The 22,571-nt window shown below is 36.3% G+C and overlaps 1 protein-coding gene across 2 annotated transcripts in view; it reads left to right on the top strand.

Moving 5' to 3' along the window:
* Nucleotides 1-5,177: 5,177 nt before the first annotated feature.
* Nucleotides 5,178-22,571, top strand: part of LOC131149362 (nuclear pore complex protein NUP133) — a 54,227-nt gene continuing 36,833 nt past the window's right edge. The window contains exons 1-5 of one of the 2 annotated variants that reach the window (XM_058099751.1): nt 5,178-5,596; nt 13,690-13,814; nt 13,896-15,746; nt 16,368-17,089; nt 18,855-19,007. In XM_058099751.1, the coding sequence (XP_057955734.1) occupies nt 5,406-5,596; nt 13,690-13,814; nt 13,896-15,746; nt 16,368-17,089; nt 18,855-19,007 (3,042 nt within the window). In that variant the 5' untranslated portion in view covers nt 5,178-5,405. Of the gene's footprint in view, nt 5,597-13,689; nt 13,815-13,895; nt 15,747-16,364; nt 17,090-18,854; nt 19,008-22,571 lie in introns of both variants that reach the window. The other variant, XM_058099750.1, reaches the window with a different exon arrangement.

Genomic DNA, 22,571 nt, shown 5'->3' with positions numbered 1-22,571 from the left:
TTTAGGGTTGGTATATACATGGCAAGCAGACTAGGTTTTTAGTGGGTGTTCCTAGGAATTTAGGTAAGATAATGAATAGTTTATAATTTGGGAAATGTGAGTATGAGAATTCAGTCATTTGACAGGAATATATATATATATATATATATATATATATATATATATATATATATATATGTATGATACTTTTAGGGAAATGGAATTATGAACGTCGTGGGCGTGAGTTAGAATCGGTAGACGAGTTTAGTTAGCCAAGGTAAGGGAAATATGATATGCTAGCAAATTCAGAAATATTATCAGTAAATTATAGCATTTTTTTATTAAGGTACAAGGTATAAATTATACAGTTTTACAGATTCCAGAACATGAGTTTTATTAATTGTGTGGTCTAAGTAGATATTTGTTTAGTATAGAGTTTATATAATTTTTTCAGAATATCATGATTTACAATGTTTTTGCATAGAAACATGTTTTACTAGATTTTATAGAATTATGAATTACAATGTATATATAGACAGATATATTTTACAGACAAATATTATATAGACAAATATATTTTGCAGATAGATATTATACAAACAAATATTTTACAAATATTATACAAACAAATATATTTTGCAGAAAGATATTATATAGACAAATATTTTACAGGTATTATACAGACAGATATTTTATAGTATTTACAGTATGCCATGATTTGCAAAACCATAACGCTCAGACATTATAGATTATTCAGTCATATATTACAATTATTTCAGTCAGATATTATAGTTATTTTAGTTAGATAATACAGTATTTCAGATTATATTTATAGTGTTATGGTTATTTTGGAATCATAATGAAGCAGCAAGATAATTGTATATATTAGTATGATACAGTATCAGATCCCTAATGAATTATTTCAGACAGATTTAGTCAGCAGAGCATGGTACCGTTGCTATTTTCATATCAGAGTGCAACCACATATCTCAGATAGTGTGTGGATTCCATCAACCGTGCCTATGGAGAGATTGCAGTCTCCCCAGTATTATGGGTTGAGGAGGCCGATTCGAAGAGGTAGATATCAGTACCGTCCCTTTGGAGAGATTGCAGTAAAGGTCGGACTGAGGATTGGTAGAGTATTTAGGTGACTTATCCTAGTAGACCAACCAGAGTTAAGTCCAGCCTATGGGCCACACAATCCTGTCAAGAGGGGTTAAATCATAACATACAGATTTCTAAGGATATTTCTCAATTATATATATATATATATACATATTTACAAAAGAACAACATATATATATATATATATATATATATTATATTCTTATCAGTATGGATAAATAGAAAACTTAGATAATAAAATTGAATTTTAAGTCATGTAGGTGTGAGTTGCATAATATTTAAATGATATCTCAATTCAGTTATTTATCAATAAATTATTTATGTAAACTCAATTGCTATACACTCGTAATAGCATATTTCTTCTTACTAAGCATTGTCTCATCCCATTAAATTAATAATTTTCAAGTGATCCAGTTAGACGAGTGGATCAGGCTTGCAGGTAGAGAGGTCGTCTACATTACCCTGTCTGAAGGGTAAGTGTTATCAGGGGATTGTATTTTTGAGTAGTATTCAAGAGGGTTGGGTAGAAGAAGCTGGGATGATGTATAATTATGTATGTATGCTTTGGGTTAATACTGGATTCTAGTATTATAATTATGGATGTATGACTTTATACTTTCCGCTGTATAGGTGATTTCAGGGGTATCAGAGTAAAATGATTGTTAGTATATTTTATATATTTGAAAAAAAATGGTATGAAATTTTAGGTCATTGCAGTGTAAGTCTTTACTTGAAGCCAAAAATTCCATATTTGATAAGTCATTTGAATCATTAGATTTCAATATTGTCACTTACTAGCTAATATCAATTGTAAGAATATTAGTTTGTTAACTTAGAACTTATAATCTTGACTTTGAAATTAACATCTTTCCGCATAAATCTTGATTCCTTGATAAGGAACATCTGGGACTTTATTTATGGACAAAATCATACACCTTTTCAAAAATCCGACAACATGTGAAATGTCATATAATTTATGGTGTTTATGTTTGGTTAATTAAATTCTTAAATCAAAGTGTTTGTGTGTATGTGCTTGTGTGAGGGTTGAATTATAGGACTAGGCCGACCAAACCTGTCCTACATCAAACCCTCTTCTATATAAAAACAGGTATGAGGTTTTCTAAGGCAGTTGAATTATATCGCTCGATTTATATCTTAGTTGATAGCTACCTATGATCCAATATTCTGGACATTAAAGAGAAACAATCCTAACGAATTGAATGATGAATGACATATTGCTTTTGAGAAGATCAAGGGATATTTAAGGAATCCTCTAATATTGATGCCTCTAATGCTAGGAAAGCCTCTGATTTTGCACCCAATAATGTTAGAAGTATCCATGGGATGTTTGCTCTACAAAGTGATGGGTTAGAAATGAAAGAGAAAGTCATAAATAATCTAAGTAAGAAATTCAACCTGTGTGAAGCCAAGTACTTAGTAGTGGAGCAAACATGTTGTGCACTCGTCTAGGCCACCTTCCATTTAAGGCAATATATTTTGTGCCACACAATGTACCTCACCTCTCGGATGGACCCCTTAAAATATTTGTAAAAAAATTAGCTATGTCAAGACAGATGACTCATTGAAGCATGTTGTTAGCAGAGTATGACATAGTCTACAAGTCAGCTAAAGCTATAAAGGGACAAGTGGTAGTTGACCACTTAGTTGACCACAAAACGAAAGAAAAAAAGTTTGTTGATATGATCTTCCCTAATAAAGACATTTCTAGTTCTGGACAAGGGAACAATCAGATGGAAGATGTGTTTTAACGGGGTTGCGAATATAAATGTTTGTAGAATAGGGGCAGTTCTGGTGTTACCTCAAGGAGAGCAATACCCTGTTGCCGCCAAGTTAACCTTTCCATGCACAAAGAACAACACGAAGTATAAGGAATGGATTTTAGGACTACAAATTGCATTATAAATGGATGTCCAAGACCTGGAAGTATATAGGGATTTTGCCTTGATAATTGACTAGGTTATGGGAAAATGGAAGACTAAGGATTAAGGATTATAAATTGATACCATACCAGTAGTTCATAGAATAGCTAGTGAAGAGGTTTAAGTACCTTTCCTTTAAACATCTTCCTCGAATTGACAAAAATGTGTACAGATGCTTTAGCATTGTTGGGTCCATGATTAAGGCCACTAGTGGAGAGAAAATCCAACCCCTTTATATCAGCATTAGTGATAAACCAGCTCACTGCATGACTATTGAAGGATAGGTAGATGGCAAATCTTGGTATTGTGACATAAAGTGGTTCATGGCTGAACAACAGTATCTGTTTCATGCTTCTGAGAAGGACAAAAGGACTATTAGACGTTCAACCATGTGATACCACTTAAGTGGCAATACTTTGTACAAGAGGAGTCTAGATATGACCCTTTTGAGGTGCGTGGATGTAGAAGAAGTAATACAAATCATGGAGGAGGTGCATAGAGGTTTGTGTTCAACTCGCATGGGCACATGTTGGCCAAAAGAATAATGCGAGCAAGCTATTATTGGTCCACTATGGAGACAAATTGCATCAATTTTGTAAGAAAATTCTACAAGTGTTAGATTTATATAGACAAAAAAGCTCTTGTGGTACCACTACATATCATGACAACTCCTTGGCCTTTCTCTACATAGAAAATTGACGTTATTGGTCCTATTCCCCCAAAGGCATCAAATGGGCGTTGTTTCATATTGGTGAAAATATTTTACTTCCCAGAGTGGGTCGAAGCTGCATCCTATGCAAGAATTACCAAAAAAGTAGTTGTGCGGTTCATAAAAATGGAATTTATTTGCAGATATGTATTACTTGTATGTTGTGATGTCCCGGTCGGAGAGGAATGTGCTCTGAGGAGGCGAGGGAATAAAATATATAATTTTTGAAAATTTTAAATTTGGAGTCGCCACTAACCTATTTTTCCTTGGTGGGGTTGAACACCCAATTATTACTTATTTGATTGGTCACCATACTAAACCTAGGCCAAGGAACTAGTAGTTTTAGCATGCATATACCATGATTGGGATCGGGAGTTTGATTATGCGAGGGGAAGGTAGTTGCACCCCCTATACACTTGTTTTAGGAACAGTACCTAATTGATTAAAAATTATCCCCGAATTAAATTTAATAACCTTTTAATTAAATCCTTTTAAAATAAACTAACAAAAAAAAAAAAACGAATAAATGTACAAAATTAATAGGAGATAAAAAAATCTAGGTGTGACTTAAGAATGTCTAATAAGACCTCTAAAAGAGGGGATCTTATTAGAAAATCCCCCTTAGAATCGATACAGGTGAGGTCTAAAAATACCCTATTGTCATTTTTAAAATCATAGGGACACACCCACCCAAAAATCAGGAAAATCATCAAAAATATCTTTTAAAAATATTCTTAGATTTTTAAAAATTTTGTAGAAAATTTTCTGAGCATTTTAACATTTTTTTCCCAAAATTTTAGGGATTTTCACAGCTTTTTTCTCATTTTTTTGAGTCAAAATAACTCCACATATTTTCCTTGGCTTCAATTTTTTTTTTCCAAAATTTTCCCTATTTTCCTTTTTCTTTTGTGATTTTTTTTCTAATTTTTAAATAAAAAAATGAATTTAAAATAATAATAATAAAAAAAATAGTGAGGCGGGTTAACCAATGGATGCCACGTGTCCCCCTTTTCTTTGAATTTTGAAAATGGGGTCACATCAGCAATAGGAGATGTTTATTGACGACTTGAATGCATACGTAGGACTGTAAAGAAAGAGAAGTAGAGACAGAAAACAAAGTTTGACCGTTTGAGGTTTATGAACTTGCTAAGTTGCTATGCAATGGGGTGGTTTATGAGCTTGTTGAGGATCGCTTATGGTTTCTATGAAAGGGTAAAGAATGTTTTTTATTTTTATATTTGTTTTTAAATTATGTTATTTTTTAATATAAAATATTTAAAAAATTTTAAAAAAAATAAATTATATTTTAATTGAGTGACCCGTTTATTAAATGAGTGAATTTGGATTTATATTGACCCATTAATGAACGAACAAACCCAACTCAAACCCATTTAATACCTACCCATTTATCATCCGCCCAAACCCGGCGCCGCCCTAAATGCACAAATTTTACCGGTCATTTGCTCTAAACCAATACAACTCACTCCCTGCTCATTGGTCGAACCCGCGAGCACGTCTGATCATGGCTACTCGCTCGCTTCTGCGACTGTCAGAAAGTTCAAATTCTCCCACTCTTTTCACCATCTCCAAACCTTGAAGCTCCAAAACCCTAATCATTACTCAATCTCCCTCTTCCCGCTCTCCTAGTAGGAATGTTCTCTTCCGGGACGAAGAAACCCAATATCAACTCTCGGAAGGACAGGAGTCGAGGGCAAGCAGTGCCCGATTCTCCGGTCTCTCCACTCGTGGAGAATAGACGATCTTTCTACGACCATTCTATCCCTGACCGTCCGACCACCGGTACTCCTGCTCCATGGACTTCTCGTTTATCTGTTCTTGCCAGGTATCCTGTATGCAATGCACAACTATTTGTTTTTGACGTGTTCCATTGACGCAGAAGAAGATTGTAGTAAAAAAATCGGAGTTCTTATTGTGCCGCTGGTTCTTCAGTTTTGATAGTGATTTTCTTTGATTTTAGTTGAATTTTTTTTGATTAGTTTGAGCCTTGAGGTTGGCGTTTGATACAACGCGGGGGGTGGTATTGTCCTTACATGAAACTAATGAAGCACCTGTATTTTATTTTTATTTTTTGAAAAATGCGCTGAATGATTTTCTAAGTAAGGAGGGATTTGCTATAGTTTAAAGCTGTGTAATTTATATTTTATTGCTGTTGAAAGACTCTTTTGATTATGGTTGCACAAAAATATTTGGGGTTACATGGAGGCGAGAGGAAACTCAGGATTTTGGACTCAATCTGGTAGTTATGGTTGTGCCAAGTGTTCCAATGACCTGTTCATTTTTCTCATGTGCATCAGGCTCTCTGCCTTTTTCCAATGTTCACATTTAATTAACTTTATCTGCGGCTCTAGTTAGGGTATATGGTCATGCATTTACATATGAGTGACCTTGCTCAAAGTGAGGAGGCTTTTGTACCATTTCATAAATGTGGGCATTAATAGAAGCTTGGGACTAGCTTGTTTTTTCTCAACACTTAGTGCTCACTTGGGGCAGCTTTTAGTGGAACTGATTTTATGGGGCTAAATTATTCTCAAGTTAGCATTTATTAGTTTAGTTGATAAATCACCTTCGTGGGTTAGGAAATTGATTGAATCTAAAATCACTTTAGGATTATCAAAACTTTCCCCAAAGATGATTGTAGAATAAAAATCACATGCCAACTAAATTATTACATAAGAATACAAATTAATTTCTTCTACAAACTCAAATATTGCATTGCTTGGTGTTTAGAATAGAGTACAAACTCCTCAAGCAATGGTTAATATCTCCAATTGTGGAGGGATCTAAGTATCTAACCACAATATTAGACTCTTCGTCATAAGTGATATACTTTTGTTTATCACTTTATCCTAAAGATAGTTTTCACTAAATAGTGCTATTGGGTGCCCCTCCAAGCTTAAATTTTAAAAGACCACCGTTGCCTAATTACCTACTCTAGAGGCATCGTGAGCAACGTCATAGGCTACTAAAGTCAAGATGCATAAGCACAAACCATTAAGTAGTCATCTTCTTAATCTCAACAAAAGCCCTTGTTGCTTTAGGGGTTTGAGAAAAACTCTCTCTCTATCTCTCTCTCTCTCTCTCTCTCTCTCTCTCTCTCTCGGCAGTGAGGAAAAGATACATAATAGTTATCTCAATTCCTAGGTCGTATAATCTTAGGCTCATGCCACTCTCTAATGGTTTTGACCATTTTGGGGCTGTGAGCTATAGTGTGTATGTAGAGACTATGAAACCTAGGAAAGAGCACTTTAGTGCTCGACTTTCCTACAAGCGGTGAAGGCATAATGATAATTATCTAGATTCTTGTCCTCGGACCTACCATAGACCAAAATATCATCAAAGTTGATGTTTAAAAGTCTAGACCTACTATAGACCAAAACATCCTCAAAGTTAACCATTATGAATTTTCCCATGAACGATTGTAGGATTTGTGTCATAATCCTCATGAAAGTGATAGGAGCATCAGAGATACCAAAGGGCATGGCTAACCACTCAAACAAAGCATCATGGGTCTTAAATGCATTTTCTATTCATCTATGTTCTTGTGTTTATCCGATGATAACCATGTAGGTTGATTTTGAGGTACCAAACTAGCATGTCAAGTATATTTTCAAGTCTAGGGGATAGGAATCTATACTTGATGGTGATCTTATTGATGACTTTACTTTTGTACGCATCCTCCAACCTTTTTTTCTTCTTTACAATAAGAAGGGATTGCATTACGTAGGGATGAAGGCTATGTCTCATGGAGATATCTATGAGCACTATCACTTATTCAATTCAGCATGTTCCTTTGGATTCCTCCTATGGTGAATGAAGATAGGCAACTCGACCAGGTCTAGATTGCATTGAATGTCACGTATTGTTGGTAACTTGCTGGGAAGCTCATCAGGTGTAAAAATTGAAATAGCAACTTCCCCACCAAAGAAGAAATGAGCATGTGAAACCAATGACCATAGAGGGAGCCTTTCTACCAAAGATTGCTAACAAGCACTTTGTTTCTAAGCTTTCTCTTGCCAAATGCCCATGGTTTGGCAAAAGGATACTCTTCTTCACAAGACATGTGGGTTGGCTTGTTCCTAAATAGGATCCTTTGGTGTAGGCTTAGTAGGGTTTAGATGATGTTCTTGCCTTTGTACCTATACGCACAATTTTTCTATAGTGTACCAAAGTTTGGACTTGATTTCTCAATTCCTCTAGCTTTCTCCTCTACCTATTTTGCCTCTTGAAGGCATATTAAGTTAATTTTCCTTCTAATCATTATATCAACTATCTCCATGATTTTCCCATAATTGTCCCTATATTCCAAGTTTCTAATCTAGTTCTAGTTTCACGTGCTAACTTCTTAGTCCTCTTCTGTCAAAACTGATTTGGTTTACTCCACCCTTGTCCATTTCTCGTTGCACCTGGATGGTATAAGTGCAAAATGTTGCTTGTAGGGAATGTCCCAGTGAATATTTGGTAAGGGTTCATGTTATAAAGATCTAACAAGTTTTACATTGGCTGTTAGCTACCTAACACAACCTTGCTCCTTTATCCGGCTTGGGACTAGCTATGTGTACAAAGATAATTTGTGTTACACAAGCGAAGTACAAGAATCAACAGTTTTTATTTTTATTTTATGTAAACGTATTTCACAAAGGCAAAAAAGCAAAAAACTAAAATCCCACAACTTACCCTAAGCAATCTAAACTAAAACAAAACTAATCTAAGCTTAAATGGTCTACCAAAATCCTACTATCCAGTTCACAATTTTCTAAACCACACTGTAGTACCAGATCTAAAAACCAACATACATCACGGTGAACTTAAAATCTAAAGCATGCAATTTCAGGCAAGGAAGAAGTTTTTGGCAATATCTTTTGTTGGGCTTGATAGGAAGAAGGAAGGAATTGCATTATGGAATTGTGCTTTATTTGCAGCAACGTAACTTGCGTATATTTTTAGGGAAGAAATTATCATATTTGCCGGTGTCGGAAAAGGTTCATTTTATGGTTCCTTCATGGTGTGTAGGCAATGAAAACTTCAAAGGGATGTGTTTTTCAAATGTTCAGCACGATTGGCAGGGTGTGCTAATTTTCTTTTGCTGCCCTTTGGACTTGTGTTTTTCTTTTTTTGTTTCCTTTGGGGTTTCTCAGATTTGTTATTTTTCTCCTGATTGTACATTCTTTCTCTATCTAATGAATTTCTTTTTCTATATAAAAAAAGCTAGACTAAAATCAAACTTGTGCAATCGTACTTTTGAAATTTTTTTGTATAATCCGAGAGTTGCAAAAGGTTTTTATCTTGAGATCTAGAAACTGAGAAATTAAATGCATATGTTAAGCCTGAAAATTGAAAGGCACAAAACTTACTCTACTAACCAGCAACGAAGAACAATTTGAGAAAAAAATACAAATAAAATAAAACAGGTCAAGAGAGAGAGAAGATCTCACCAAGTGGTAAAAAAAGAAGCTGAATGAAATCTGATCCCAATGAATAAAAGAAATGCTACAGTTTAAAATCCTAGATTACCTTTGCAAGAATCCAATTCAAAACTTGGATCCTGAGCAGAAGAGCCATTAGGCTGACATATGAAACCCTTGGGGTCAATTTTAGGCAAAGTTGGATGCCTCAGTATAGTGCCGATGATGGCCTTATGTGAAATACTGCAGGAAGTACCCTTTGATGCTGGAAAATTAAACGCCAACGGCAAAAAAATTCCACACCAAAATCAACTGATAAATAAATGTAGATAGCAATGAGGGATAACAAGAATCCTTTAATTGAAATTCAAGATTTGGCGATGGAGCTGAGGCATCACTGCTGCAGATGCTTGCTGGTGGAGTCAATGGTGATGCTTGCTGATCTGTTCAGAGAGAGAGAGTTTAGGAGTCCCCTGCTTCTTTTCTTATGATTCAAGAATTTCCAAAATTTTTTTAAGAACGTGAAGCGTTCAAGAGAACCCAGGAAAGGCGGGAAACTTGAATACAACGAACATAACAAACCAGCAGCTTAGATAAAAAACTATGGAACTCTCAAACATGATCAGACTAAGGTGCTTCTTGAAGAATTCAAGTGCCCTAGTTTCTGCAGTAGTCTCTTTTTTTTGCTTGTTGATTGTGATTATATCAACCCTCAGTCTTCCAGTTGCATCCTCCAAATGCAGATCTCATAGGACTTCAAGAATTAGGGAAGGAGCTTCTAAGGATGAGTTTGGATTGAGGAAGTCAGGGACATGATGCTTGAGATGTTGCCCAATGATCTTGTACAAGCCTTGAAGTCAAGACTAGAAATTCTTACACTCAAATACAGCCTGATGGGGGAGGGTTGAGTCTTATAGGTAGCATGCTCCTTCTGAACCAGAAATAGAAAGAGAATCGAGGGAGAGAAACAGAGAAAAAAAAGAAGAAGAATTAAGAAAGAAGAAGGAAAGAAGATGCTGCAGGCAGAAGAGAGAGTGGGACAGAAATCAGGAATAGAACAAAGAGTTAGAGAAGTGCAGAAAGAGAGAGAAACAGAACAGAGTAGAGAAGAGAAGGGAGGAGGAAGAGGAAGAAGGAACTGGATGGAGATATATGTTATGTTTATGGAAGTGCTCAACATAATGAATTTAGTGTGAGGGTATATTAATTCTGCTGCTGGTATCAGCTACGTATTCTATGGATTTACTAGACTCAAGTGCAACACCTCAAAATCTGAGATACTGCTCTGCAATCATAGAATTTTTATGGGAAGACATAACCCATACACTTGGGAGATGGGATATTTGTGGGGATAGCTGCCAGTGAAACACCTGATTCTGCCTCCTGAGCGTAACATAAAAGATCAGCAAGCTGGACTGTGACCCCTTGATTGAAAAAATATCAGCAAGAATCTATACATGGACTTTCAAATATTTATCATATGCTTGAGGCTCAAATGTATCAAGTCCATTTTTCAAAGCATCCAAGGTTATTAGTCAACAGCCCTGTTTTTCCCCATATTTGTTCTGAAGGAGTTTGAAAGGTGATTCAAAGATTACTATGAAAAGGTTATAGCTGGAACACATATAGTTGTAAAGTGGAGGGATGCATGTAAGGCATAAGGTAGGTGGTCTTTGGTTAAAATCCTTATTAGAGTAGAATGACACTGTCTTTCAAGCTACCCTTGCTTTTATACATTTCAAAATTTTTTTTTATATGGGTCAGGGGGATGCACTCCTACACATTGAAGGGCTGCAATATTTGGGCAGCTAAAATTCCAGGTGGGAGTACAAATTGCCTACTCAAACATAGGATTGGATCAGGAGAATCTACTTTTGTGTTTTTTTGACGATGGGCATCTTCATTGTCCACTATTAGAGCACTATGGAACTCACTTACCTGTTGAATTAGGTCTTTCCCTAAACACCTAAGGAGCACTTTGGAGCTCACTCACCTATTGAATTGGGTCTTTCCCTAAATGCTAAAGTGGCTTATATGATTAATAGAGACAGTTGGGCCTGGCCATGGAGAAAATCAGCAATGGTTTTGCAGATCCAAGACACTTTAGACTGTACCCCAGATGCTGCAAAGTGTGATTATTTATGTTGGGGACTCAAAACTCCAGGAGTATTTTCTTTCTATACTGCTTGGAACTCTACTTGTGAGCAGTACTCTTTAATGGGCAAACAGAATATAGTTTAAGCATAATATATCAATGCGATCTTTCATTGCTTGGCTGGCAATCAAAGACAGAATAACCACACTTAGAAGCTCGTAGCATGGGGGAAGTCTTTGATATCCTTCGCAAATTCTGTTTTACTAGTCCAGAATTGCTGTCACCTTTTCTTTAGGTGCTTGGTCACCAAACAGATATACAAAGGAGTTCATGCAAATTTTAGAGCCAGGTCTACACTTGGAAACTTCCCAACTGATGAAGTATGCAAACTGGCCTGGAACTCTTTTCACTAACATATATGGAGAGCTAGAAACTGCCTGTTTTATGAAAAAAAAACTGATCTCAATGTTGACTCTAATATACAGAAAATTCTATCATATGTAAGCAGATGCTTAGAATCTAGGAGATTTGATATGATCTTCTGATTGTATTGCTGATGCTCTAACATCTTGTGTTGTATCCCTATTGGTAATAAGATATGCTTGTAACCTTGTGCTAAAAAAAAAAAAAAAAATTTCTATGGTGGGCCCCGTGGGTAGGGCTCAAAATTTAGGTGGAATCTTATGCTTTTGTTGTTGTTACTAGTTACTATTGCTTTTGAAGCCTATGAAATCAACAATGTCATGAAGTTACTTTTCATGATGTCTAATTCTTTAATTAAGTGGGAAAAAGATAATGAAGTTGTAAAAAACTAGGGAATGCAGCAGGATAAAATTAAAGAGAGTGGGCAAGAGAAAGAAAGATTATGATTGAAGGGCACAAGAGTAGAAAGATAGGAAAATAAGTTATATACCAAACTATGACCCATGGGGAGACAAAATTTTCCCAAATAACTGAGGACTAAGGATATGAATTCCCAAAATAAAAAAAGCTGTAACTTAAAAATGTGCTTTAAGGATGAACCTATTGCTTCAAAGATCAAGCTAAAAAGTTGAAACTAAAGGTTTTGTTTTTTTCTGTTGTGTAGTCAAAGATCAAGCTATAATTAGAATGATTTAAAAAAAAAAAAAAATCTTTTTGGCCATATTCTTGAGCTTTCATTTGTTGTGTTGGGCTAAATAAAAGTTATGAAACAAGACCAAAATAAAATATCATTTAGATTAGACCCAAAATTCTATCATGTGTAAGGCTGTAGGGTTGTAAAAATATCATCCTCCCAAGAGTTGGATCATGATCCCATTGGGATCCCACGACCAAAAGATATTTAGCGGGTGTCCAACTGTTTTTTGTGATTTTTAGATTGCAGGATTGTAAGATTCTAAGATCCAGATGGGGCTTTTAACACACATTGTTCTCTGCATAAACTTGTTCCCATCTTAGGTGGAATGGCATTTCTGAATACCTTGCAGGATTCTCACTTGAATTGCACCTCTCTGGCTACGAGACACTTAAGTATATGAATTGCCATGGCTTTCCGATTCCTTCATTCCGATTTCCTTTTACCAAATGTGGACTTGGTGTGATGAGTCCATCATGTCCTTGCATGCCATTACTCAATTTACTTTTTTCATCTTACTCTGCTTTAGTCCTATTCATTTTAAAGGTTCTATATTTTTGAGTCTCTCCGACATTCTAGTTCAGGTCTAATCCTTTAGTTTCATCAGCTGTACTATATGATCAGAATAGAACATAGCTGTTTGTAAGTTAATTCAGAAAATTATTGGTAGGTCTCTCTCTCTTCATCAGCAGCACTTCCTCCATCTCAGACTCCTCTCTGTCCCATGGTTTAAACTTATGACCTCCAAAAAAGATGTCCATAGTCATAGCCATTAGGCTATCCCCTGCGTCACATTTGCTAAGCTCATTATATGATCAAGTGTGGGCACCAATTTGGCTTATTCCTTGATGACATCTATAAAGTCCTAATTTTTCCTTTTAATGGCTGGTTGAGCATCTATAGCATTTTGTGGAAGAGAAAAAATGAAACAGCACTCAGTAGACAAGGCTCCTATGCTAAATTGGGGTTATGGGGAGGGCATTTTATTGACAGCCTTACTTCTGTATTTTGAGGAGCTGTTTCCATGATTTGAACCTGTGAGATTCAATTTTGGTTGTAGCATTTTTACCACTGCGCCAATGCTTACCTTTGTCTTTAGTATTTCATTTTATGACAAATTCTGTAGGCTTGATCATTTGGTTTCTATTTGTTCTTTGTTCGCCTCACAAGTCATAACAATGCCTAGGTATAAATGAAGAGTGATACAGTTATTGATCGCTTGACCCCTAGAATTACTTTTACTGTGTAAAGTTCTGTTTCTTAAAGTTGTGACTGATTATTGTATCTCCTGTTTTACCTAGAATACCACCAGTGAAGAAAAGCGAGAAGGGGGATAACTCAGATTCAGTTCAGCCTGTTTATGTTGGAGAATTCCCCCAAGAGGTTCGTGATGAACAAGCCAGTTTGCTGCAGAAACGTATTCCTGGTTTGTGCAGTTGGATTCAATATCTATCCTTGCTTTAAGTATATAATTTCCTTAATAGAGATTATTCTTCTTTCTCTTCAGGTGATGTATTCATCTCTGGTGGAATGGACAAGGAAACATCACTTTCCTGGATTATCTGTGGAAGCAGACTCTTTATTTGGAGTTACCTGTCTCCTGCAGCTTCAAGAAAATGTGTTGTTCTTAAACTTCCTTTACATGTTTCAGAAAGTAAAAATATTAGCAGAAAAAATTATCATGATAATGATTGGTTGCTCTGTGTTGTTAGTTGGGATGTTATGCATAATAGAACTAACAGGGCTGTACAACAGTGCAACTCTGCTGGCATTGTTCTGTGTAATCAGAAAAGTCGAGCCCTTGTATATTGGCCAGACATCCATTCTGAAACTGGGGCTGCGCCAGTTGTAAGTCTTGCATCTTCTGATGAATCTGAGGTGACCTTTTCACCTGGTGATGGGAAGAACACCCTAAATAAGCAGCAAGAGCGCGGCTGGCAGGGAAGTAATTCCTTCAGATCAAGTTTCTTTAATTCTTTGATCACTTCTGCAATCCCTGATGCACAGAACATGTGTGTTGCACTTGCGTGTAGTTCTAATGGTGAACTTTGGCAGTTCCAATGCAGCCCCACTGGCATTCAACGCAAAAAAGTTTATGAGGACGTTCTGAGTTTATCTTCACTAGAGAATGATGGCAGTCAGCTTTTAGGGAGTAAAGGGTATCCTAGGTCACTGATTTGGTGTTTTTCATATTTTCCTTTTGACATAAATAATCGGCAGTTCTATCTACTCACTGATCATGAGATCCTGTGTTTCGGCATTAAACTTTCCCCTGATTTAAACGTGTCAAAGCTCTGGTCTTATGAAATTATTGGCACCGATGGTGATTTGGGTATTAAGAAGGACCTGGCTAGTCAGAAGCGGATTTGGCCTTTGGATTTGCAGGTAGGTGAAAATGGCAGAGAAATTATTATTCTTGTTGCCACCTTTTGTAAGGACCGACTGAGCAGTTTGAGCTACACACAGTATTCTCTTCTGACCATGCAATATAAATCTGGGTTAAATATCTCCTCAAAATCTACTGAGCCAATACATGAAAGGGTTTTAGAAAAGAAAGCTCCCATTCAGGTGATAATACCGAAAGCAAGAGTAGAAGAGGAGGACTTTTTATTTTCAATGAGACTGCGGGTGGGGGGCAAGCCTTCTGGATCAGCAATCATCCTTTCTGGTGATGGAACTGCAACAGTGTCCTATTATTGGAGAAGTGCTACTCGTCTCTATCAATTTGATCTACCTTATGATGCTGGAAAAGTTCTAGATGCTTCTGTCTTTCCTTCTACCAATGATGGTGAAGATGGTGCTTGGGTCATGCTAACTGAAAAAGCAGGAATATGGGCCATACCAGAAAAGGCTGTTTTGCTTGGTGGTATTGAACCACCTGAGCGTAGCTTGTCACGTAAAGGAAGTTCAAATGAAGGATCTGGTCAGGAAGAGAGAAAAAATCTTACATTAGCAGCTAATATTGCTCCTAGAAGGGCTAGTTCGGAAGCATGGGATGCTGGAGATAGACAGAGGGTTCCAACTGGAATTGCATGTCGAACTGCTCAAGATGAAGAATCAGAAGCTTTGCTTGGTCATCTTTTTCATGATTTTCTCTTATCTGGGCAGGTGAATGGCTCACTTGAGAAACTTGGAAGCTCTGGGGCATTTGATAGGGATGGAGAAACAAATGTTTTTGTTCGAACAAGCAAATCTATTATTGATACCCTAGCTAAACACTGGACAACAACTAGAGGGGCTGAGATTGTGGCTATGGCAGTTGTGTCCACCCAGCTGATGGATAAGCAGCAGAAGCACCAAAAGTTTCTTCAGTTTCTTGCTTTATCCAAGTGCCATGGGGAACTGTGCTCCAGACAGAGTATGATCTTTTTTTGATTACTATTGATTTTGGGTTCTTCATTCCTTTTTCTTTTTCGGCAAGATTTTATTGGTCGTGTTAATGTTCATGTTTTATTCTTGTATTTCATCTTTAAAATTGATTGTTTCAATACTAACACACTGCTAGGTTTGTTGAATCCATTATTATCAAATAATGACAGAAAAAATTTGCCATTTTTGTGGCTATTTGAACTGTCCTTATAGCTTGAATTTCCATAGAAGGCATGTGCAATCGTATTAAGAGTGACCACTTTTGTAATTTTTGGTATAGATGACCATATCTCCAGTTATCTTAGGCTTTTATTGACATTATTGTGAGATTACAGCATTGTTGTAGCCACCATCCGTATTGAGGGTGACTACTTTTGTAATTTTTGGTGTAGATGACCATATCTCCGGTTGTCATTACGGTTTTATTGACTTTATTGTGAGATTACAGCATTGCTGTAGCCACCATCCTCACCAACAAGTTCTAGAAGTCCTTATTCTTATTTTGTCATGTAGTGGATGCTAGTTCTGTTACTGCAGAATATGGGGATTGACTGTTATGATAATTTTTGATTGGAAATATGCCTTGTTTAAAATATTTTTTGATCAGCAGGACATTCTCTGCAAATTATCATGGAACATGGTGAAAAGCTTTGTGGCATGATTCAAATAAGGGAACTGCAAAGCACAATTAACCAGAATCGTAGTGCTGGAGTAAGCATCCCATATTCTAATTCAGATCCTGACATCTCGGGTTCTCTTTGGGATCTGATTCAATTAGTTGGTGAAAGAGCCCGTCGAAATGCTGTTCTTCTGATGGATAGGGATAATGCTGAAGTATTTTACAGTAAGGTTTCTGATCTTGAAGAAGTATTTTACATTTTAGATAGACAGCTAGAATATTTAATCAGCGCGGAGCAGCCGTTGCTGGTTCAAGTCCAAAGAGCTTGTGAACTCTCAAATGCATGTGTCACTCTGGTTCGCACAGCCATGCATTACAAAGATGAGCATCACATATGGTATCCATCCCCTGAGGGGTTAACGCCTTGGTATTGTCAGGCTGTGGTACATCATGGATTGTGGAGTCTTGCTTTGTTCATGCTTCAGCTGTTAAATGAAACGACTGGACTTGATGCATCTGCAAAATCAGAACTATATTCCCATCTTGAAGGATTGGCTGAAGTTCTACTTGAGGCATATACTGGTGCTATCACAGCAAAAGTTGAGCGTGAAGAAGAATACAAGAGTCTATTGGATGAATATTGGAATAGGAGGGATGCACTTCTTGAATGCCTATACCTACAAGTCAAAGGTTTTGTTGGACCTGAAATTCAGGTTTGTTCTTTCTGTTTCAACATTTCCATTCTGTGATTCTAGTGGTAAATACTATTGCATCTATGGAGTGCTGACTGCTGAGGGACATATATATATATGTGTGTGTGTGTGTGTATTGTCTTTTTTCCTTCTATTTATGTACGGACATAATTACTTTCCCTTTTTTTAGTGTATGATTAATCATTCTTCTCAATGTTTTATTCCCATTGTCCAATTTCCCTGCCAAACTGTTCTATGTTTGGCTAGTTGCTTGTCAGGCTGGAACAAGTTACATGGATTGGTGTGTGGGTGGCTGTCTAATTCTCCTGGCTAAGTGGGAAAACTGCACAAATAGTGCAGTAATGTCCCCAATTTTTCTTATAAATATGACTTAGGAAGAAGAAGAACGAAGAGGGAGAAAGAAGGTGAAGAACTGACTTTAGAGAAGGGAGAGAGAAAAGAACACAGGACTACAGGACGGAGGTTTTGATTGAACTTAAAAAGCACTCTTAACCGTTCTGTAGCACATGCACAAGTATTTAACCCTCCTTGGTCAAGTAAAAGACATAATTACATAGCAGCCTCCAACTAACTAAAAATGCAAAAGAAACACAGTTTTTAAAATTAAATTTCTTAACATCCTAAGTCGTGCCTGAAGTAAATATGCCAAATGGATGGCCTAAGTAGCTGTGGCGGTCCTCATACTCCCCTGGTTAAAAGGAACTCAACTGTGAAGAGTGTGGCTACAGGTACCACTGTTTAACATATTTGTAGAAATATCTTTGGGCGTTTCTTTTGTTGGTTTTTGAGGAGGCTCTGGTGCTTCCTGAGATTGTTGACTTTTTCCTAATGGGATGGTACAATAAATGTGGGAGGAGAAAGAGGGGGACAATATTATGGTGATGTGCAGTTTTTGACATTTTTGGGACTCTGTATCAAAAGGAATGCAAGGATCTTCAACAGCAAAACAAATTCTGTGCATTTCCTTTGGGACAGAGTTACTTTCAGGGCTTTCTTTTTGGGCTCATTCTTTGGGTTTATTTTAAGAAATGTTATTGTCAAATCTTCGAAGGGGTTGGAAGGGGACTTTGTTGCAATTGTTTCATTTGATTCTTTGCTTACCTTTGTATGACTTTTGTGTTTGGAGGATATCTTATCCTCTTTTCTAGTAACTCTCTCTCTATACATTAATGAATTTTTTTTCTATAAAAAAAATATGGTGACACAAAGAATAAATAACTAAAGGGCATGAAATCATGTGTGTGGCTGCCTGGCGGGTATTAAAATTTGATTCTAAGAAGAACAACAGCATTGTAAAGGAACGAAAGATAATATTAGATAAGCAGAAGTTGGCATCAAGCAGAGTCCCCCAACTAAACATCCTTCCAAAAGAGAATACAGGTACCATTCGGCAATTTAACTTTGTCAAAGGAATAAACAAAGGGTAAACTTGCAAAATTAACTTTTTTAGCCATTTAATCAAATATATGGCTATTTTTTCTCTTAATGTTCAAACTTTCGTTTTGTTTACTGCAAGTGTCACAAGTTTGTACTCCATTTTCTTAAATGAATCTATGATGCAGTCATGTTGATGCACATGCAAAGAGATGGGCAATTGTTTTTATTTTTAATTTGAAAATCTAAAAAGTAAAACTAGTTAGTGCTTAGTTGTTTGTTTGTTTTATTTATTTATTTATTGTTTTTTTTCCCCAACTTTTACTTTACCCCACAAAGTGATATATTGTGCTTGGCTGAATATTTCAAGCTTAACAATTTTATCTTGCAGGATTCGCATGAAGGTGACGAAGAGCAAAATGAAGTGATGCTTAAAAAGCCCTTTTCCCGCTTGTTGTCAATTGCAAAACGGAATGAAGGTTACCAAACCCTATGGAATATATGCTGTGACCTCAATGATTCAATGCTACTAAAAAATCTAATGGTATGGATAAATTATTTACCATGGCATGAATACTCTGTTGCTTCATTTTTTTTTGAAAATTTTTTTGGGACTTGTGGAATGTTTCTTTCCTGCCCCTAAAGTGAGTTAAATTTTAGGTGCTGAGGTACATTGACTTAATTGATCCTTTAATTGAGAGACTTTGATTGATGTTATGGCATGTGTGTGTAATGGATATTGTTTGTTAGGTTAGAAAGAACAAGATAGAGAAGGATAATGGGGAGAGAAGGGGAGAAAAGAGAACTGTGGTTAGTGTAAGGATAAGAAGAAGCGCTGGTTTCTGCAAGGGAGAGCCAACCTTCTTATAATATTGAAGTTCTTTGGAACTTTATGTCTCTTCCGATCTGTGGGTATGCCACTTAAGAGGTTAGTGTTTCTTGGGTGGGTAGGTTGTTTGGAACACTGTTTTGGATTATGGTACACTTGAACCACTTATTTGGATTGCTCTATTTCAGACTGAGTTACATTTTCGGTCATATCTTTAGTTTGCAAACAACACTATTTTGTTTGTGAGGGATGATGTTGTAAAGTTCTAAGAAGTCATTATGTTGCTGAAAATTTTCAAAAATATTTGGGATTAAAAATCAAGTTGTCCAAGAGTGGGGTGGCAGAAATTAATGTGGGTGTTAGGGATTTAGAGAAGTTTAAGGTCTTGGGTTTTGGTGTGCTGTGTCTCTTTAGACTGGCCACTCTCCTATCTTGATCTCCCTCTTGGAGAATTCCCTAATCCTGTGTCTTTTTGGGATCTTATGATTGATAGGGTAGGTAGGAGGTTGGAGGGGTGGAACATGGGTGGAATAGGGCTTACTTTTCTCTAGTAGGTCATGTTACTCTCCTTGCCGCTTCATTGTCAAACTTGACCATTTATTTCTCATTTTTTTAAGAGTTTCCAGGACCGTTGCTAGGTGTCATGGGCCAAACACTTCTCACTATTTTAAGGGCAACATTGCACTACTTGTAGCCCACAAGCTTAACTAGTCATCTGAAAGTAACTTGCAATTTCATCACGAAACAAATTCACAACCATCGAGTACAAATAAAGCAAAAGCAATTTGCAAAAATGAAATAAACATGAGTCGTGCGGTAGACCCTTATCGCACCTTTGTAAGCAACATGTGTTTGGCAAGGGATGTTGGTAGGCTAAACATGTTTACAAAAGCTGGTGAATCATACAATGATAGATGAACATTTACCCTCTCCTAAAGAGCTTTCTATGCTATTCTAATGAGGAAGCATTAATATGACCTGAAGTGATACTCATTTTTGCTGAGGCAGTAGCCTACTCAAAGAGTTAAACCTACACTAATATTTACTGTTATCCATCTCATGTGTACAAGACAAGTGGTTACTGGCAAACATAATGCTTGAAACAAGCTTGGCTCGTGACATTCTCCTTCACTTGCATAGTTGACGTCCTTGTAGACTTTGATGCTTGGAACTCTTGATTTGTCCTCAAATAGTTGCATGTCTCCAACTCCTTCTCATTCCTTAAAAATTCATTCCATTTGTTTATGATGTAAATTCCATGTCTACAAGGATCTCTTCAACATCTTGTTTGTTTATGATGTTGCCTCAAATATCCAACATCAAAGGATATATATTTATATGTATATGTATATATATATATTCACCTATTCCATTACTTTCCTAATGTGCTTAAAATCTTGCTGGCTGCTGTTAGTGTATGTAACATTCTCAGGAAATAATTGGGCCTTGAGCTTTCTCTTCAAGTCTGCTTTAGCGTAGCTTTCTAAATCTCATTGCACTTGGTATGCCACCATAGCTTAGCAACTCCACTCAAGTTCATGTCGCCATGGATATTTTCGCCTCCAATGAGTTGGTTCTAACTGTTAATAAAAAGTTCTCCAACTCTTAGCATCGCAAGCACCACTGTATGCTTAGGGTTCTTAGCATCTCAAGAATCCTTGTTCTCCCACATTCTACCTTCGTAGAATTAGAATTCTTGAAAGCATGAACCATGAGTTTAACCTTGGAAGTAAGCTCATCTATCCGAGCTGCACCATAAAAATCTTCTAATAATTCTTGAGTGTATTGTCACTGCTGTTTTTAGGATCCTCAAATAAACCAACACTTCCCGTAAAGTTGGTGGGAGTCTCAACTTGCGCCTCTAGTGCATCAATTCTGTTAGTATCAAAGTCTTAAATTTTGATTTTGACTCAAATTTAGAAGTTCCAAAAGTATGGAAATTTCGACGGAAATTTCGATTTCGATGTTAATTTCGATTTCGATTTGAAAAATAACGGAAACTAGTAGTAAAGCATGAAATTTTTTGTGAAAATTTAGAAATGGTTAACAAACATAATAATATAAGTTTTAAGACTAATACAACAACAAACAACAAAACCAAGCCTTAGTCCCACTAAGTGGGGTCGGCTATATGAATCCTTTTCCTCCAATTTATGCGATCATGGACCATTTCTTTTGATAGATTCAAAGATATTAAATCCTTACTTATTATCTCCTCCCAAGTTATTTTAGGTCTACCCCTACCCCTTTTACTGCCCCCCACAGTAACTAAGTCACTCTTCCTCACAGGTGCACTATAAGGCCTACGTTGCAAGTGTCCATACGATCTGAGTCGTCCTTCCCTTATCTTATCTTCTATAGGAGCTACACCTAACTTATCACGAATATGTTCATTCCTTAATTATCTTTCAATGTTATACCACTCATCCATCTAAGCATCCTCATCTCGGCAACTTTTACTTTTTGGATATTATGTTTCTTCGTCGCCCAACATTCTGATTCATATAGCATAGCTGGTCTTATAGCTGTCCTATAAAACTTCCCTTTCAATTTTAGGGGTATTCTACGATCACATAGAACACTTGAAGAACTTCTCCATTTTACCCAACCTGCTTTAACTCTATGCATTACATCATCTTCAATTTCTCCTTCAGCTTGCATAATAGATCCAAGGTATCGAAATCTACAAGTGCTATTTATTTCTTCATCATCAAGTTTTAAGACTAATATATTACAAATTAAATACGTCTACGTTTTGTATAAGGTGGAAAAGTTGTAAAATAGTATGTGTATCAAACATATATCATATATGTAAGATAACGTACATTAAACATATTCAGTTAATGCAAATGAAATTCATAAATCATTTAAATATTATTTATTATACAAATTTTGATAATTTAGACATGAATGGTTAAATAAAATATTACTGTAAGTTTATTTTTTTTCATATAATTTCAAAAGCACTTGTGATAACCTTTTGTTTCAATAAAATAAATAAATAAATTAAAAGAGAAATTTCCCTTCTCTCATAAATCTCTTGTTTGAATTTCGACGAAATTTCATTGCATAGCTAAAATTTCGACAAGTTTTGCTAAAATTCCGAGGTTTCGATAAATTTCGGATGATTCGTTGACATTTCGACGGAAATTATGTGAGACGGAAATCGACTACCATTTCGATTTTGAGGGTGACGAAAATTGGAAATTTCGACAATTTCGTGGAAATTTAAGACCATGGTTAGTATTAGTGCATGACATGGTTCTCCCATCAATGCTT

This window comes from Malania oleifera, chromosome 2 (genome assembly GCF_029873635.1).
Source record: "Malania oleifera isolate guangnan ecotype guangnan chromosome 2, ASM2987363v1, whole genome shotgun sequence".
In the NCBI taxonomy this organism is placed as follows: domain Eukaryota; kingdom Viridiplantae; phylum Streptophyta; class Magnoliopsida; order Santalales; family Ximeniaceae; genus Malania; species Malania oleifera.
The sequence above is the reverse complement of the archived record's forward strand: the minus strand, read 5'-3'. Positions and strand labels throughout refer to the sequence as shown.